The sequence below is a fragment of the Aphelocoma coerulescens genome, assembly GCF_041296385.1.
Source record: "Aphelocoma coerulescens isolate FSJ_1873_10779 chromosome Z unlocalized genomic scaffold, UR_Acoe_1.0 ChrZ, whole genome shotgun sequence".
Taxonomy (NCBI): domain Eukaryota; kingdom Metazoa; phylum Chordata; class Aves; order Passeriformes; family Corvidae; genus Aphelocoma; species Aphelocoma coerulescens.
In genome coordinates, this window is record NW_027184085.1 from 31762713 (window position 1) to 31782108 (window position 19396).

General features: G+C 36.3%; 1 protein-coding gene across 5 annotated transcripts in view; it reads right to left on the reverse strand.

Moving 5' to 3' along the window:
- Positions 1 to 232: 232 nt before the first annotated feature.
- The window catches only part of ZDHHC21 (zinc finger DHHC-type palmitoyltransferase 21), a 36682-nt gene continuing 17518 nt past the window's right edge, over positions 233 to 19396 (reverse strand). For 4 of the 5 annotated variants that reach the window (XM_069002005.1, XM_069002006.1, XM_069002008.1 and 1 more), the window contains 3 exons: positions 19255 to 19371; positions 5761 to 5804; positions 233 to 5226 (listed from right to left, as the gene is read on the reverse strand). In XM_069002005.1, the coding sequence (XP_068858106.1) occupies positions 5094 to 5226; positions 5761 to 5804; positions 19255 to 19371 (294 nt within the window). In that variant the 3' untranslated portion in view covers positions 233 to 5093. The remainder of the gene's footprint in view (positions 5227 to 5760; positions 5805 to 19254; positions 19372 to 19396) is intronic. The other variant, XM_069002009.1, reaches the window with a different exon arrangement.

Consider the following 19396-nt stretch of genomic DNA (forward strand, 5'->3'; position numbering starts at 1 on the left):
AGTTCATTTTTTCAAAGCAATCATTTGGGATTGTAGTTTTTTCACTTGTCACAATAAAAAATATACAGCAATGAGAGTAATTTAAAACAGAATTAGGAAAATCTACTAACAGATTTGAAAAATATTAGTAAACAATTGACACAACTTTAAATCTATGTAAATGAAATTCAGTGAAGAGAAAGAAACTTTTACTTTTTTTTATTTAAAAATAAGATTTCATAAAAATACAGGACAAAAGAATTCTCAGTAGGAATGAAAAAAATAAACCATAACTTAAATCAATTTTAAAAAAACCTCACAGAAATATTACATGAATGAAACAAGCAAAGAGAAATAAAGCAATACATTGCTTATCAGCTGAACATATTTTTGCATTTTCAGATTTGATTAAAAGAATACCAGAGTAAGCTTTCCTGTTTTTATATTATTCAGTCATTCACCTTGTACATTACCCATTCAGGCATAACCAGTGTAAGACCTCATAATTTTCAGTAACTCCTGCAGAACTTTATTCAGCATTATTTGAAAACAGTCAAAATCAAACTAAAAACAAATGACTAAGACTCAAACACATGCCCACGTGTGAGCTAAAAAATTCAGAATGCTAGTTTACAAAAATCAGTATTATTTTTCTGCCTGTTAAAGAGACAGAGTGATAGTTTTCTATGTGTAGACTATTGTGATATGCAGATACCAGTCCTAGGAATGTGCATAAAAATACCCAGAAATGCACAGAAATTAGAAGTTAAAATAGAAATTAAATTTAGTATTTTCTAACTTGAAAACCACTGTAAATATAAGTTATTCTTACAGTTAGGCAGGTGGTACTTAGATGTCCCTTGTTGCAACAACTGGCTTTAACCACTCTGCCATAGACTGGCCAAGACACAAGATGCCACTGGATAATTTCAGCAGAACTGAAATGCTAGGCCTAATGCAGTCCACAGATACAAGTATTTCTATGCCTCACAAGTTCAAATGCTCAGCACTGAGAAAGTAGTACAAAAGTCTTTTGAAGAAAGAACCATGAGGAAACACAGTGACTGGGCCTTTTCTGCTCCTTACATCATCACACCAAGGAGGCCGGAGATGCACAAGGAGTTGAGAGGGGACACAGCTGGGATAGGTGAGCCCAACTGACTCCAGGGATATTCCACACCACATGGTGTCATGCTCAGCACACAGAGCTGGGGGAAGAAGAAATGCACAAATGTTTGGACTGGTGTTTGTCTTCCCCAGTCACCGTCACATGGCTGCAGCCCTGCTTTCCTGCAGCTGGCTGAACACCTGCCTGACCATGAGAAGCAGTAAATTAATTCCTTATTTTGCTTTGCTTAGATGTGTGTGCCTTTTGCTTATCAAACCTATTGTTTGTCTTTATCTCAACCCAAGAGTTTTCACATTTTTACTCTTCCAGTTCTCCCCCTCATCCTGTTGTGGGGGGAAATGACTGAGTGGCTCTGTGATGCTTAGTTGCTGGCTGGGGTTAAACAAGGACATGTGACATCCCACTTGGTGTTTTATTAACCATGTATTTATAAACTAATGAATTAACTATCATTAGTTAATGAATTAACTAAACAGCTCAGAACATATTTTAAAAGTTACGTATATTAATAAAGACTGATGCATAGAAAATTTATTCTTAAAATTCCAAGTACATGAGAATTCAAGACTCCTCCTTCAAAGCAACAGATCAGAGGACAGATTCACAGACATTATTTACTGCATTATCTTTTACTTTAGACATCAGCATTTTTCAAATGAAATCTCAAATCTCTGATTATGAGAAGACAGCAAGTTAGCATTCTTCAGTCCTACCGGGTGTTACCCCACACTGCACATAAACCAGCTATTTTCCAGTGTTTTCAGGGAGGAGTTAATTGGTTGTCTAAGTTCACTTTGTGCCTCTAAGGAAATCAAATATTGCCAAGTCAGAAGATAATATTCACTTTTCTCAATAAAGTATGTGTTGTTCTGATATTCTATTAGGATGAAATTTAGTAACACTGTCTAAGATTTTTTTAAATGCATAAAAATGACAAACACTAATCAATCTTAAAAATGCAGTTTATACTGAAACAAAGAATCTTAAGAAAGACCTGGAGAGAAAGAAAGCAATGGTTCAAAGGATTCAAGAATTTCAAGGTTTGAAGGATTTCAAATTGGTTCATAAAAAAGTCTATCTGGTTTTTCCTGATAGAACAACTCTTTCTGAAAATTAGTTTCAGAAACATTACTTGGAGAAACTAGTAGTATGATAGGGTCATTCAATTAAATTAAGGAAAAAATAATTACTTTTACCATTTTAGAGGCCTCTCATTCAAACAATAAAGTTTAGTACCTCCTAAAATATCAAGCCTCTCCGAATTCTCCCTTCTGTCCTCCAAATACTTATGAAAGGGATAGAAATGAACTAGCAGTCATAATCATGTTGCGATTGATTCCTAACGTTATGATGAGCAGGAGACTGTGAAAAAGTAGATATAAAAGGAAATCAAACAATATGGAAACATTTGAGAATGTGAATTTGTGAAATTAGCACTTTTGTTTGAGAATCAGGCAAGATTTTCACGGACATCACTTGCTGGAAAGTGTAACTGATACTCCAGCCTCCAGGGTCGTCTGTCAGTCATTTAAGCAAGCACCTTGGAATGCAGAGGTTTTCTAACTTCCCACGGGCAGCTGCTCGAGAGGGAGGTGTAGTGGCTCTGGCGGCTCTCCGGGCTGTGCGGGGTCCCGCGGCGGCTCCGCGCACGGCGGACGGCAGGGGGCGCGGGGCGGTGCGGGACTCGGCCGCCGCTCCCGGGGCCGCTCCCGGGGCCGCTCCCGGGGCCGCTCCCGGGGCCGCTCCCGGGGCCGCTCCCGGGGCCGCTCCCGGGGCCGCTCCCGGGGCCGCTCCCGGGGCCGCTCCCGGGGTCCGCCACCCCACGGCACCATCCCACCGGCCTCAGCAACCACGGCGCCCTTTGAAACGAAGGTTTCTGCCTCAGCACAGAACACACAATTATATGCCCCACGGTAAATGTACCAAAAATAGTTAAATCCTTGGTTCTCCTTCTGAATAAGGCTCAGAACTGTACAATCTGCTATGATAACTGATTAGCATTGAAAACTTCAAACTATGTTTTGCTCATGGAACATTTAAATACTGGAACAGAAAATGAAATATTATTTCCCTGTATATTACAGTTGGGGGGGGTGCGGTGGGAAAGAAAAGGAAATAATAGAGCCATTACTTTATTATGTATATCCACATTCTTTTCACAAGCACTGCTCCAGTCTTTTCACCCATTTCCTCAAGCTTCTTTTTGTTTAAATATTGCTGCCAATACAAAAAAAGCCTAACCTCACTACAAGTGGTATATAAAAAAAAAAAAGGAAAATGGTTGAACATTAGGTTTGAAATTTAAATTAATAAAACATTGCATCTATTTTTAAAAGGACAGGAAAAGTAAAGTTGGATCAAATGTTAGACATTTACACTTTAAAGTTCAAGTGATTTTTAAGATGCACTTTTTGGAACTTTGAATGGATCATCAAAATCTGTTCGTTCAATAAAGGGACATCTACCATTAGCAGGAACTGTATTAAGACTTTAAAAGAGTTGATCTAAAACTTTGTTGCGAACACCACTCATGACAAATCTTACCCTTCTTTTTTGAATTAACTGTTCACAAATAAAATATTACTTTCTAAACAATCTACATATATTAAATCCTGACTTTGTGTTTTTTACTGTGTCCTCTTGCATGGATGATATTTAAGGTGGGTCCTAGTCCTATTTAAACTACACAACAAACACAGTAAGCAGCGTAAGTGGAAACATTAAGCTGTGAATTCCTTCTAGAAATTCACAGTAGTTTTCACAATCATCTCAAGTTGATATTTGTATAGATACAGAGGGCTAAAGTAAGTACATAATTTTTCCAGATACAGGAAGACTGAGTTGGTACTTTGGCAATAGTTGTCATTTTACCAGATCTGAAGGATGCTTTCTTTGGTCAACTACTTCCATACTTAAAGGAACAACAAGCTATCCACATCAATGCAGTACCCTATTAATTGAGTTAATATACTTCATGTTAGTAACAAATCTATATTTATGTATAAATATTTTAATTACTTTTATTTTCAATATACAAACACTCAGACCAATTCCAGCTAATCAAGACTATAGAAATGAAAATATAAATTTTTAACTTTATTGACAATATACTCTTCTTTATGGTACATTATGCTAACTAACTACATCTGTGTTTTTTAAAATTAATCATTCTAGTATTTGCACCATGCAACTTCTTTGTTGATTATTGCTGATTCAAATCCTTGGGATATAGGGAAAACATGCTTTGTATCTGCATAGTTTACCCTGAAATATTTAATCCCCCTCACTGACATAAAGACATGAACATTTTTCACTAACATCGTATCTAGGCTGAAAGATAACTGTAAGATTTCTCTGTGTAAACACACACATTTGCATGCATTTACAAAACCTCTCCGAGAAAGGTTTAGGAGGTACTCTGTTTCAGATTTAAGTGTTATCTTTCATAGTGCGGTGCTGCAGGATTACTTTTGCATATCATAAATAACTGGCAGAATTACGGAATTTTAAACACATGTAGCAGGAAAAAAGACATTATTATTATTCAGACAGCCCTACTGATAAAAACCTTAAAAAAAAAAATTCAAGGCAGAATAAGACACTTAGTGAGAAATCTAACCATCAGTGTAAACTTCAGTGCTTCATACACAAAAAAAAAAAAGGATAAAAAAGGAAAAAACAAAAAAGAGCCTGTATCAAATTGGATGACAATTACATTCCAGTTGTTTGCTTTTGGTATTAACCTCAAAGACAAACAGAATCTCTTTAGAAAGCTAATTTGAAAGTAAATATGCATAAAGTTGATTGTTTAACTTGCATTAATCTCAGAACAGAATCAAGACCATAACTAAAATAATGCCTGGGGCACACTGTGATGCCTATAGCTGGATTTTAATTGACTTGAAGACTGTCATAGTCCTATTATCATAAAACCTGTAATGCACTTCCAGCATGGAGGACCCATCTGTGCCCACCATCCATCTGTTTAGACATGATTGGCAAAGTGGTAGGGAACTCGCAGTGGTTGCCTCTGCCTGAAAGGAATAAACCACAGGATCTTCCAGTGAGTGCCAAAAACTTCTGAGAAGGTCTGCTGCCATGGCTTTCGGGGCCGTGATCTACAGAAGACAGCATTATTAGTGGAAGACAGCATGCCCACAGTGCACTTCAGTCATCTGCAACAGTGTAGGTTGGCTGGGGATCCATTACTGGGCTCTGATGAATTGTGTCTGAGCATCACAAATACAACTTCTATTTCATTACGACACACAGCTGAGACTTAACTTTGGAGAACAGAAACTATCTGTGTCATCAATCAAACAAAGGCACCTTCTGAAGCACAGGAGACCTCAGAATCAATGAAATATACATCAAAACACAGCAGAAAGTATCTTTTGGTCTGTACTTTTGAAAGAAAATATAGTTCCGCTGGCTTTGGGTAGGGAAAGAAAGGGAACAACATGAGGCTACTTTGTGTACAACCAATATTAAAAGATTAGTGAAGTGCTGCTAGAGATAGGAAGTACAGAGCACAGCACCATGCAAAATCATCTTAACAAAGTGCCTTTAGTTCCTTTACTGTCTCAGCCAGTTTAAAAAAAACCAGCTACTCCCTTAGCATTTCAGCAATATAGGAATTTTACAGAACTTACATGTCTTCACAACAGTTTGACATTTTTTCTATGCTTGTTGTGTCCTGTTGAAGAAAAAAACCCCACCATTAAAAAGTATTTATTTATATTCCTAACTTTTAAAATGTCATTAGGAAAGCAAGTAAATAAAGCAGGGAATTAATTATTAGTGTACACTGCTTTGACATTAGTTCCAAAGGTTGCATATTACACATATGCCATATTAGTTTTAAATTAATGTGAGATTACACACATAAATTTTAACTCAGTCTGTTAAATGATTTTTACAAACACAGTATGAAACTATACTGTGTAGTTTGACTACAATACCAAAGAATGCCAACAAAAACTTACAGCATTATTACAGCTAAAATGAATTCAGATATTACAATTAATTCATGGGACATTTAGAAGCAATGTGTATAAGGTACACTCTTGCCATACTTTCCACAAGCACTCATTCCAGACATGGAGCATTCCACTGAAACAACCACAGGAAAAGTTAGTAAAATGCAACCATTGACAGATGTAGTATTTTCAAAAGCAGGAAATAGTCAGAAGTTTTAAAACCATTATCTTCATGAGTATTATAATGCAAAAAGCACAACTGGAAATATACCATTAATTTCTACAGTTCTACAGTTAAATACCAAATATAAAAATTGTTCTCTTAAAATATAAAAGCTAAATAATGTGCAGAGTTAAGGCAATCTTGCAGCTAACAGCAACTTAAAGTCATACTTTAATTGTAAGACGCTGAGAAAAGTAACAGACCAATTTTAGCTTAGATCATCCCCAAATAAAACTTATAAAACTACCAATAGTACTTTTTTTCTCACTTTTCACTATGTATTTCACAATTTCCTTTTTTTTTTTGTGAGTATCACGTAGGGGGTTTCAATACATGTTTATAGTTCATTACATCCTCAAATCACTTGTGAGTTCAAAACACTATTAATTGAAATATTCCTCATGGTTTCAACTCCTTTCCATTGGTAGTTTGATATTTCCCTTTACTTTTCATTGATTCAGGCATGCACACAATGCACCTGTCAAATTACAGCAGCATTTAAATAAGACCAAGAGCTAATGTGAGTTGTCCCAACTACATACAGACAAAAGGACTATGGTTTAATTAGGCTGCAACTGCATTGTCATCTGGAAACACTACCTAGCACTAAAAACCATACTGTGCTCCTTGATTGTTCCTGCCATCAGTGCAGGCACTGCTGGGACTCTGCCCCATCTTCCACAGTTTTAAGGGGGAAGGGTGAAATACGAGTGGGAAATAATGTACAGGAAGCTAATTCCCTGCTCCACCAGACATGGGTGGCCCCAACTCCCTTGCCAGTTTTTGTCCTTCTATTCTACTTCCCAGCTCTGATGAGTTTTGGAACAGGATCCCTTACCACACACTAAATGGTAAAAATCTTAATTCTGTCCACAACTTATCCAGCTGGATTCCAGACGCACTATGGCAAAGGGGAGAAGTCCCCTTTTCTCACACTAACCCATCAGGATGCACAAGTTCTTGCCCAGAAGTTTGTGTAGAGAAGGCATGCCCAGAGCAGGTTAGGTAAACCATGCTGGCCCCACCGTCAGGTGGGTTTTAACACCGACTCAGCAGTGAGGGAGGAAAGGACTGGAGGCAGCAAACTGTAAATACTACTTGTTGTTTTGACTCCCACAGATAAACTGCTGCTTCTCTCACCTTACAGGCCTGTCTTCCCTCTCCTGCTACAAGTGTCAGGAAAGCAGTACAAGACCCCAGTCATCCTCCTTGTTAGGGCAGGACCCGACTGCAGAGCAAAGGAGTACTTTGCTTCCTTGGACTGGGCTTTTTGTTCAGCTTTTGTCAGAAAAAAACACCACCTTTGCCAACCATAGAAATTCATACATAGCTTTTTGAATAAAAAGGACTAAATGAACAAGAGATTACTTCTGTGGTATTTCAGCAAGGTGGAAACAGCATTTTCAGGAGATGCTATAGCTCCTTTTTTAACTGCAAAAATATTTCCATTCTAGGAATAATTCTCTGGTCAACTCAAACCTATCTATCCAATAGTACAAAATAATATTGGCATGTTTGAAAGCAATAATGGCAAATGGTCTTTTTTAAAACAGTAACATGCTAGTCCAGACTCCAGATTGACTTGTAGCTATGGAAGATTTACGCTACCATTTCAAAAAAGGGGCTTTTTAACCAGCTTTGGGTGCAGAAGTAACATCACCAAATACCTTACATATGGCTTTCTGCTATGTTTCTGCACATTGCTTATTCACTAATACACTTGTACTGCTCCCTAAAATACTGTGTTTTAGATTTTTGGGGGGAAATCACAGGTTAGAAACTGGAGATTGTATTTCATTTTAAGTGTTGTCATGGCATGTTATTAAGACCTGAAAGGTTCTCATCGGGTCTGCTCTCTTCAAAACTGTAACCTGTTAAATTAACGAAGTTAAAGCATCAAAACCAGAACTTCCTTCCTCCCTACGTCCCTCCCTTTCCCCTCCCTCCCTTCAACCCTTCCTCCCCCCCTCCTTTCCTTTCTTTTCCTTTCCTTTCTTTTCCTTTCCTTTCCTTTTTCCTTTCCTTTCCTTTCCTTTCCTTTCCTTTCCTTTCCTTTCCTTTCCTTTCCTTTCCTTTCCTTTCCTTTCCTTTCCTTTCCTTTCCTTTCCTTTCCTTTCCTTTCCTTTCCTTTCCTTTCCTTTCCTTTCCTTTCCTTTCCTTTCCTTTCCTTTCCTTTCCTTTCCTTTTCCCTCCTGCATTCTCTGCATCCTTCCTTCCTCCCTCCCCTTCCCTTAAAATGCCAACATACGCTTTAGATTACTTTTGCTTTACAGTGAAGTAATTGGGGCTGATCCGCAAGTCCTTTGCTTCTCAGATACTTTTCAGAATTATAAAAATTTCAGAGAAGCTGCAAACTAGCAAAGAAACATTGCTCTGAGGTTTAGCTGCTTAACAAGTGCTGGTGACTGAACTTAATAAACAAAATGCCCCTCATACCTTCCTTCCCCCAATATTGCTGCCAAACTCATTTGAAATAAACTTTCATTTGAGACTGAACCAATTTACCTTTTCACATGAAAGTGAAACTTCATAGCACCCCAGGAAAGTCAGTAGCCCCTCTGGAGACAGGAGATGACGGAAAAGGAGAGTACCACAGCTGAGTTTTGACCTGTTATTTAAGGCTTCCTTCTCAGACATTAATATTTCTTCTTTGGAGACAAAGGACCAGAATAGCCACTATTCTTCTGAATGACAAGGTGTTCTGCTCGTTAAGACATCTCACAAATGGCTTTCAACCAGAATATTATCTCTCTTAATTATTCATTTGATGTATACCAAGATTTTGCTACAACATCAGAATTACTGTGTTCAGCCTAAGAGGCTTTGGCTGTCTGTGTCTACTATCAGCTTGGATTACTATTAATACAAATAGAACTCTGCTAAGATTTTTTTTTTCCAGACTCAAAGCTAATGCTAATGTTAAAACCTTTTGGAGCACTGGCACTCATCCAAAAGTCTAAAATAACTTGCTATGAGCAAACATCACATACCTATGGAATCCTAGTAATCTCTAACTCTAAAAATCCCTTAAAATTTGCAACTGAATACAAGATGAAATTGACAAACACACAACTGATTAATTTGACATGATGGATCATCTGGATTCCCAAAGTCATCATCCAGATTGGAAATAAAAATTGTTCCTGCACCTGGTTATTCAGAGATACATAGCCAATGGTAAGCATCTTAAAGCAACTAGAGAAAAAAATCACACCTTAGTGAGATAGGCAAAAGAAATTAGAGGAAATAAACACAGGTTATAGGAATAGGAAAAGGGCAAAGTGTTCAGATTCTGCTGAGGGGAGAAGAAATGTGGGTTTTTTTCACTTTCAGCTTATACCACAAGTCCGTAAGAGCACTTTGCTTATTCCAAGTAAGCTACTGCCACAGCTAAGACTGCTGTAAGAGGAAGGAGAAGAATGGAAAGACACATACGTGAAAGCACTGAAAGAGTTCTGCAAACCAGCTTCAGATTCCCTTGCAAATGAATGCATCCACATTAGCTCCTAAGAGAACTGTATCTTTCACATCTACGCTTTTATTTAGCATAACCAACTGCCAAAAAAAAAAAAAAAATTAAAAGATCACATGCACTGTTTAACAAACCGTGCTATAGGATGGGTTTTATCATGAAATAATTCAGTATGAAAAAACCACATGCAAAGGATATTTTTCGCTTACTGATTCATGTTTTCCAAAGGATAAACTGTAATTTGTAACTTACACGAATAACTCCTAAGCATGAAGTTCAGTTTTTCTTTTGTGTTTGCTTAAAGTGACATGTTATCATTACAGCTCTATTAAATACTTGTAGTAGAAGAATGTAAGCATTGTGCCATGCTTTCAGTATTTTGAAATGTTCAGTATAGATGAATCAGCAGAAAAGTACGATGAAACAAAAAAAGAGAAAACAAAACTTGCAAGCCTTCCTGGATTTGCAGCTTTTGCTTTTATCTGAAAGTTCAAGACAATGCATCCTTTATATAAAGGGGTTTTTTTGCTTTTTGTATAACATCCTCTCATGGTGTGCACACAAGTGACAGATTAGCAACGCAAGAATATAAAATACTAAACACAGAAAGAATACATCATATTTGAGAAATTTTCTCTTTTTTGGCATTAAATACATTTTGGTTTACTTTTGGCCACTTTTTAGCATTCTTTATTTAATCTAGACTTCTCATATATGATTAATTTTATCAATTATAATTATGTTCAGCCTGAAAATTATTAGTTCTGTTTTAACTTTAAATCCTTATATCATATTCATGTGCTAAATGAAAAATAAAGCTACACTATGTTATGTCTAGGGAATAGTCCTGCACTCCTCTATGCTCTGATTAATTTAGTTAAATAGATTTCCAATTTATTTATTGGATATTGGAAAATGATTCAATGAAAAGAAACCTTCTGGTAACAAATGAGGGCTACATCCACAATTGAGGAAATACAAGCAGGTCTCATAACTTCAGGCTATTTCAAACCCATGGTATGTTTGGTGCAGATAGCTGCATGACAAGAGACATAAAAAACATGTTATATTTATTGATACCTACAATTACCTTCTTAAGACAAAAATATCAGGGAAAAATACTTAAGAAAGCTAGTTGCTTATCTCCTTCCCACAGAAGCCATTTTAATGGTCTGATGTCTAAATCTGACAAGCAACATGTAAACAGAATGTACTCAGCTCATGGAACACTCAAACATTACTTTTACAGTTACTTATCTTCAAGTGGTTTAAAGTACTACCTTCACTATTAGAAAAATAGATTAGTAAAAGGACTTCATTCTTGAGTGATGAACTGGGGATAATTTTGGCATGATATTTTACGATATTTTACACTCCTTGCACAGCATAAAATCTGATTACATTTTCCAACTTGCACTTTTTCCTTATAATATTGTAAATTATTAATTTCAATAAAAGTATTCCTATTTACCTAAGACCATGCAGTGACCTAAAGAAAAGAGATGAGATCTTTTGCCACATAAGAGTTTCTTACATTTCTATTTATTCCTACATTTTAAAAGAGGGGATTTTTTTAACAAACTAGTATTTTATTTTTATGGTAAATATGTTATTTAAAGATGTCAGAATACATTCATTAAAAATGCTAAACAAATTCCAAGTGTATTTGAGAAAAATAAGGTAAAGATACAAAAGAATTTACAAAGATAACAAAAATCATGTTCACAGACCAGGACATTACTAATTCCTGACAATTTAATTTATAGGACTTCCCACAGTCTTTTAATAGGCGATCTACCTATAGGTGGATTAAAGGTAGAGACAGGAAAAGGGGAAGGGATAAGAATAACGAGGAAGAGGAAGACGGACAACATTAACATTAAGTTATTTTCTGTTAGTAATTTCCAATTACTGTTGGGGATTGTAGTTTACAAACCCCTTGCTTTCCCTCTACAATTACTTCATATCTTACACTGTGTTATAGCCACATAAAGAATACAATTGCCTGGAAATCCTAATTTCCCCTACCAATCCTAATTTTTAATATGCTAAACTTAATTATGAGGATTAATAGTTCCTTGATTATGCTTGTGCCATGTGTGAAAAAACAGGAAAAGCCCTTAGTATTCACTAATCAAAATAGAATTTAATAGATTATCTGATTAAAGATATGATTACAAATATTTTTAATTACAAGATACTTATCATTAAAGACAAAAAGCATTTCAGCAGAACTAGATCACTCTGCATATTAAATCAGCAATGGATCAATACTATAAAATATGCAAAGAATTAAAAAGCTCTTGATTTTACTAACAGAATAACTGCAGCTACATTTTCATTATTTTGAAACTTAATCTTTGTAAAAAGGTTGAAGAACTACCTAGCAAGATACACTTGCTGTTTTAAGGTGAAAAGGAGAAACACTGCAACAATAAAAAGCAAGTATCAATATTTTTAAAAGCTTCTAAGGGGAAAAATGTATGTGGTAGGCACCATATTGTGCACCACACAGGCTGTTGAACACTATTTTCCCTTCTATCCTTCCTAAAGAAAATAAAGGGAAATTTCTCTTTTCCACATCCAGAAAGTATTGTTGCAACAGGATATTGGCATATCACTGCACACCATTCAAACAGTTAATTAACAGGAAACCCTGGTAGCATTAATTAAATTAATAAAGTCACTGTCCATTTAGTTTATGATAATACATCCACTACTTTGCACAAAGGCCACATGGTATCTATTAAATTTATAAAAGCCTATCCATTAAATAGTTCTGCCCCAGAGAAACAAGTTAATTACTAAATAGTTTCAATGAAAAGTTTTTCTTTGCAATACCAGCATAAATCACATTAAATCATATTTAATGGACTGTAGTGGAAGAATTAAGAAAATTTCTTTTCTTCCATAGAAATAGTTTGTTAGAACATACGGAAAAATGAAGCACTGTTTAGTGTTTGAGATAAAAACAATCAAAGGTAATCCTTTAAAATTAGGATTCAGATTAGTGTCTGCAAAGGATGCTGTTTAACTGAAACATCTGGTAGCGTTACGTTGAGAGACAGGCCTTTTTTAACTTTGGAAATGAGATTAGTAGATCAGTTATTTGTAAGTGTCCAAGTAATTTCTAATTATTTTATCTGGGTCACAGATAATCCGCTTTTACAGGGCTCCCACAATGACATCAGAGGATCACTGTTGAACTGATTATCCTGTTACCTTCCACCATCCATGGGAAGACCGGATTTTCCTTTTGTACAGAGGAAGAGAAAGAAGTGGCTGATTGCTTCAGACAGGTGACAGCCAACAAAATAAAAAACACCACAGATCTTGAGAGAAGAAAATCTCACATATGCAAAAGGTACCACTTTTAAAAAAACAGTCAACAAACTGAATACTTCTTAGCAGTATCTGGTGCAATTAAAAAACTCACCAGATACACACAAATATGAAAATAATCAGAAAAACCATTGTTTAAAAAACAGCATGACATATGTTCTATAGTAGTGCCTTGTAGATCAAACATAACCAATGGAAGAATCTTACAGTATAAACAGAAAAACTAGGTTTTATCATCATTTAACTCTTGATGTGAAAGACATAGAGGAGTAATTTCTTAAAACTAAAATGGAATATGAGTGAGAGAAATGCAAATTCCAGGGTTAGTCTTCTACTAGTATACACATGAGCATCCTGACAGTGCCACCTTTTTTAAACAGACTGAAAAAAAGCATTTTTTTTATAATAGCTCTGTACCTCCAGCAATCATACATCAGAAACAATCTGGGGTTGATAAAAGAGACTTTTTTTTTCTAGGTAAATTTATGCCTTTTCCTATGAATAAATGAATAAGTAGGCTAGTTATGGGGGTTTTGAGGAAAACAAACATCTGTTACATATAAAAATGAGAGAAAAATTCTTAAAAAGCACATGTCAAGAAAATATGTCTTGAGAAAGCAAGCAAGTTTCTGCGTACCATTTGACTTAGCTTCCCAATTAATTTGTTTCATATACCTACGTCAAAAAAAGGAACTGGAAATAAAAACCAGTAACACAAATACATCCTTCTCAATACCTTCTTCTAGCTTAAGTGCAAAATACTCTTTTCTAGATAAACTTTGTTTTTGTCATTTCAACATAATGCCATTAATAGGTGTACACAACTGCTGCACAAGACAGGTTGTCTGTATTTTTTTTTTTTTCAGAAAATTTTCAAACTTTCTGAAATGGACAAAGTGATAATTTACCCATAAATCACACTTCTACTACTTACAACAAACCAGCAACAAACCCCCACATCTCTGTCTTCACAGGTTTTTAAAGTGTCTGTACTACAGCTATCTTGTCACCCAGTAGTGATTGAGGCCAAAGACTGCTTGTGGACTACAAGCAGCTAGAGGAGGTCTGAAGTAAAGAGAACAATAATCTTTAAAATTGTTACTCTCAGTAGGAGAGTAGAAGAATTGCACTCTTCTAAGGTGCAACTCCCAAAATTCTTTTTGGTATGTTTTTGTTTGTTCAACTTAAAAGTTTGCTTCTACTTTTCAAGCAGTGTAATTTAAAAAAATCATGCTGTCTGAGAACGTAAGAACACACACTCCAGTTAAGGAATATAAATTTCCAGTTAAGGAATATACAATTTGAAATTGCACTACAAGAAATGACAGGGAATAGAGGAGTGGTAAAGCAAGTAACAAGCAGGCCTTCAACATAAATGCATGATCATTTTAGAAAGTACATCAGACAGTGTTTAATTCACAGCTGAAATGAATTTTTTCCATCCAGTTCTCTAAAAACTTGAATATTGTAAGTAAGAAGACTAATTGTTATGACAAGATTTTAAGAGGAGCATCTTCTTAAGAGTCCTAGAGTTCCTAAATTAGGATTTTAAATTTCTCCCTATTTCAGAGGCTTCTGAATTAGAAAGAACCTAAATACTTCTATTTCCAAATTATCCAAATAAAACTTCCCCAAGAGTAATGTAAAGTACATGCTAGCAGAAGTGTTAAAATTCAGGATAACAAAATTAGAGGCAAGTAGAGCTCAGGGAAAGCAACTGGGGAAGGAGGATGAAAAGAGCCATGTGCCCCTTCTGATAGAAGTGTGTTTCACATATGCTAGTTTCTAAGGAGAAAGCACTAATCCTGTATACAGAGGCCACCTCAGCTGCTCCCCTCTTCATCAGAACAATTCATGTCAAAAGTTCCTCTAAGGACAGTTTTTGCCAATCAGCTGTTCTCCTCTCATTGTAGGAAGTCACCTCCTTTGCTCTTTGGCTTCCTGGACCTCCAAATGAGTTATGAATAGCCTTGTGCTAATGATACCCTAAACAGTGATACCACAATTACAGTGGTGGTAAATGTACTCAGAGAAATTACTACATGGTAGGTTACTTGGTCTATTCATCGCCTTATCAAGCAGTACAGCCTCAAGAACATTCCCTCAGTAAGAGCCATATTTTACTATACAAGTTACAAAGTTTTCATTTTTACCAGAGAGCACATTTTTTCCGAGCATCTTGGTATCTGCTGAACACACATGAGGCAGGATAACAGCAGAATACATGCATATTTTTCTTAAAGACCTTTTAAAAAATTGATCTACTGTTATAATCAATGACAGTTACACAATGATAGGCACAGATCAGTCAACTGTGCAACAAACCTGAATTTTCCCAAGTGCCAGCACACAAGGCAGAACACTTCACCTGCACTTCATAATACGCTGCTTTGCTTTTCTCTTATTAGCCACTGCCTTGTTTCAGAAAAACATGATGGAGGATATCAGATACATTCTTCATATTCAGATATTCAGATGCATTAAGCCAGACATTTTATGACTCCTTGAAAAATATATCCAAGAGGAGAAAAAAAAAATGCCAATCTATGAAAGCCTATGAAAACCTTCTGGTAATTCTTATGGTTTGTCAATCTACCACTTAGCTCAATTCTAGCAGAGTATAACTCTACTTCTAAAAATGTACACAAAGATCACATATGCAAATTTATTCTGCACATTAACTTTATCTGTCTTGGTTTTGTGGCAAAAGGATAAATCTCTGAAAATATAAAGACCAAGAATCTGGAATTTTTTAATAAGCATGTCTATTATTCCCAGGAAAAAGGGGCCTTAGCTTTGTATTACTAAGATGAAAACAAAAACTATTGGCTTCATTTCCAGAAAATTATGTAATGATGGTCAAGCAAGTTTACCTTATGGAGAATCACGAAGTCTTGTTATAAAAGGGTGAAAGTTTGATAAATCTTAGATTTATCTTTCTTTCCAAAAATTTTTGCAGCACTTGAAATACTGATAAATAGTAATGTTAAACACCAACAAACCTTAACCTGCTGGACTCCACCAAAATTCAGATCACAGGGCTGCAACACTTATTGTCTCTACTGTTTAAGAACAGCTGTTTTTCCAGGAGCTGTGGAATTAATCTTGGTATGTGTTAAACTGCAAGAACAGGCACAAGAGCATGAACTACAAAAATGTGTATTACCTGTTCTGCCATACTAGCACAAGAGTTGCTTTGCCTTTTTCAAAAGGCCCATGCTCTTGTCCCTTGCACACAACTCTAGGCAGCTTCAGCAATCACTGAAGTTAATGCTTTCAAGAACAGCTACAGAACAATTCATATGACATGAATGCCTTAACTGTGCATATCCATGCCTCCAAGCATCTTAATTTTCTTTCAACGTAACCTTGTCTGCACTATTACAGTTTAATGATTGTGTTCTGCTATTAAGTTTTGATCTATACCTTATACTAAGTTAATTTCATCACTAATTCCATACTTAATATAGAGCTCATTTCAGATACAATTTGTTTAATTTACACAGGAAGGTTAGACGCTGAACTGTAACTCCAGCACAGCACACAGTAGAAACATCACTGCTTCTTACTGTTCATGGTTGATTGCTTCTACAGGACATGAATGTCTTGCACACTCAATGTGCTCAGCTTCTGGGTGGGTATACCAGTTGCATTGTTCCCTACTCTACCACCACAGGCCCATTGCTAGCCAAAGCTGTCAGTGGTTACACAGGAAGCAAGTCCCCACACTAGAATGCTGGCAATCAAAAACGGTTTGCACAGAGTTTCTGACACCACTTGCAGACTAAGCACAACTGTACCAAACAGACTTGCTTTATTTGAAGTCTGACTGGTTGTTGCCAAGCAGATTTCCTCAACATGACTGTATAGTTTATTCTTGCCAATTCTGTACTTATGAAGAAGGGAATGAAAAGGGAGAAGATGATTGTGCTGCTGGTTTGAAATGCTCTGACTGGGGGATGGACTACACGACCTACGTTCAGTGAGTAAGTGCAACAGCATCCACATGGTGTGAATGAATTAATGTTTGAGTAATACCCGTAATGGATTTCTACCTCCCCAGCAATCCCATCAAGCCTAAAAACTGTCCGTATGACAATAGCCCCTCTGCTACTGGGGGGACAGGTAGGGTGCAGTGAGAGGCCTTAATGAAGACCTGTACTTTTCAGCATCTGCCTCTCACAGACCATCCACATCCACAGTTACTGGAGTATATTTGTTTCACAAAGTTTGGCAAAGTCAACAAAAGAGAGTGTCCAGGCATACTGCAGCTCAGCAATTATGATTTCAGCAGAAAAACTGGACTTGAGAATGCTATTAGCCCACATCTGTTCCAGCGTAGCTGTCAGTTCTGTAAGTGAATGTACTTCACAGTATATTATATAACTGACAGAGAAAGAAAAGATTTTACAGCAGCCTGAAAGTGTTAAGGCTCAGGACAGTGAATTTACAACTAGGCATGCATCATGCCTATTGCAGTGGCAGCACAGTTGGTATACTCTGTCAGAACAGAAATGCCCCAGGCTCCAGGTGTATCTGACAGAAACAGGTTCAGTCTGAGAGGTCTTATTTCACATCCAGTAATAGCATCTGAATGGATGCTAATGGTCACTGCTAAAATTTAGTCCAGCTTCTGGCAGCACACAGAACAGAATGATAGACTTAAGGTCTGTTCCTTTTTCCCTTCTATATCCTGTCTATGGTTTAGTGCAGTACTGATCACATGGGTTTTCTGATCCTTCTTGTACATACCCATTTAACAGAACTTAAAAGACATCCATATTTCAGCATCTGAACAATTAGGCTCACTGAGTTTTTGTCTCTGTCTCTCCTGTTACTGGTGAGCAGAATTCATCACTTCAGCTAGATAGCCACCACAGAGCTGGTCTAGAAAAACATGCCAGTTCTAGATGATGCAGACATAAAGGTCGTGTGCCAACATTTAAACAGGGAAGAGAAAACCTGTCAACAAGACCCTGGAACAGAAATCAGGCACACAGTAAAGGTGCATAAATCTGTTGACCTGGGAGTTAAGAGTAAGCAGAAGGCAGCCTGGTAGAGCAGCTGGGGAATAATAATAGACAGTATAGCTACCATAACAGAAAAAGGCAGTAAATTTATGTAAAGGTAATACAGTAAAACCATAAAGCAGTAATATTGCTTTAATGTAATTAAAAACTATACAGTAATTTTTTTCCTTTATTCCATACAAAAGAATTATACAATACAGTTAGGAGGTTTTCCATTATGTACCTACAAAGGTTAATACTGTGCAAACCTTCGTAATTCCACAATGAAATATCAGGCAGATCTCAAACAGTTGCAGTCACAAAGATGCTGCCATCTTGAATGCTACTGCCTTTAAAAAGAAGTTCAGCAGGCAACATCATAGACTCTTCCAGCATGTACATATCCGATTAATGTACTCTCTCTGTAGTGTTGAACAGTATTTTAAATATTTGTATGGCTTCTCAAGATAACTTTAATGCATTTCCTGGCAGCTATTACCTTCTAATGTACAGAACAGGACGTTACACCAAAAAAAGCTTGTTTCTTGTACATATTTATTACATTACCAAATTCCAGTTAAATTCATTTAACTGGAAAATTTTTCCATAAAGAAGATTATTTTCTTTGTATCTCTAAATGCAGAATATGCATCTCGACTGTAAACTGCACATGATTACATTCGACAGTTTAGCAAATAAAAAGATGAACATAAGCACATCTATCAAAATACTTAATAAAGAGGGTGTGTTCTCAAAATTTGATTTCTCAGTGAGCCTCACTGTCACATAATTTTGACCAGGGTACACAAGAGTTTAAAATAAAAACAAAAATGAAAACACACAACTACATACATTGTATACTGCACAATTCCAGGACAAGGTATGAGTTTATTTTACTAATACAAATCAGGAAACTGACTTGATAGGTGAAATTATTAGACACTTGTTTGTTAGAAAGTTTCTCAGACTTCACTGGTGTCAAGAGGCTTGAAAGAGCACATATCAAACAAGTGCCTCGTAGTGCGTTTTTCTAGTCTTCCCTTAAATGCAATCTGCTTTTCTGCTTTGACTAATTGTACTGAAAATAAAACTAATATATACTTCTAAAATTAGGTACTTACAGTGAAAATACCCATTAGCTGAGTATAAAAGAGTCGACTTATTCCACCTAGTATTATTAGACCCATGAAGGCAGATATTCTTAGGAGAGCAAGTTCATGTCTAAATACAAACACATCCTAGAACAAGACAGAAAGAAGAGAG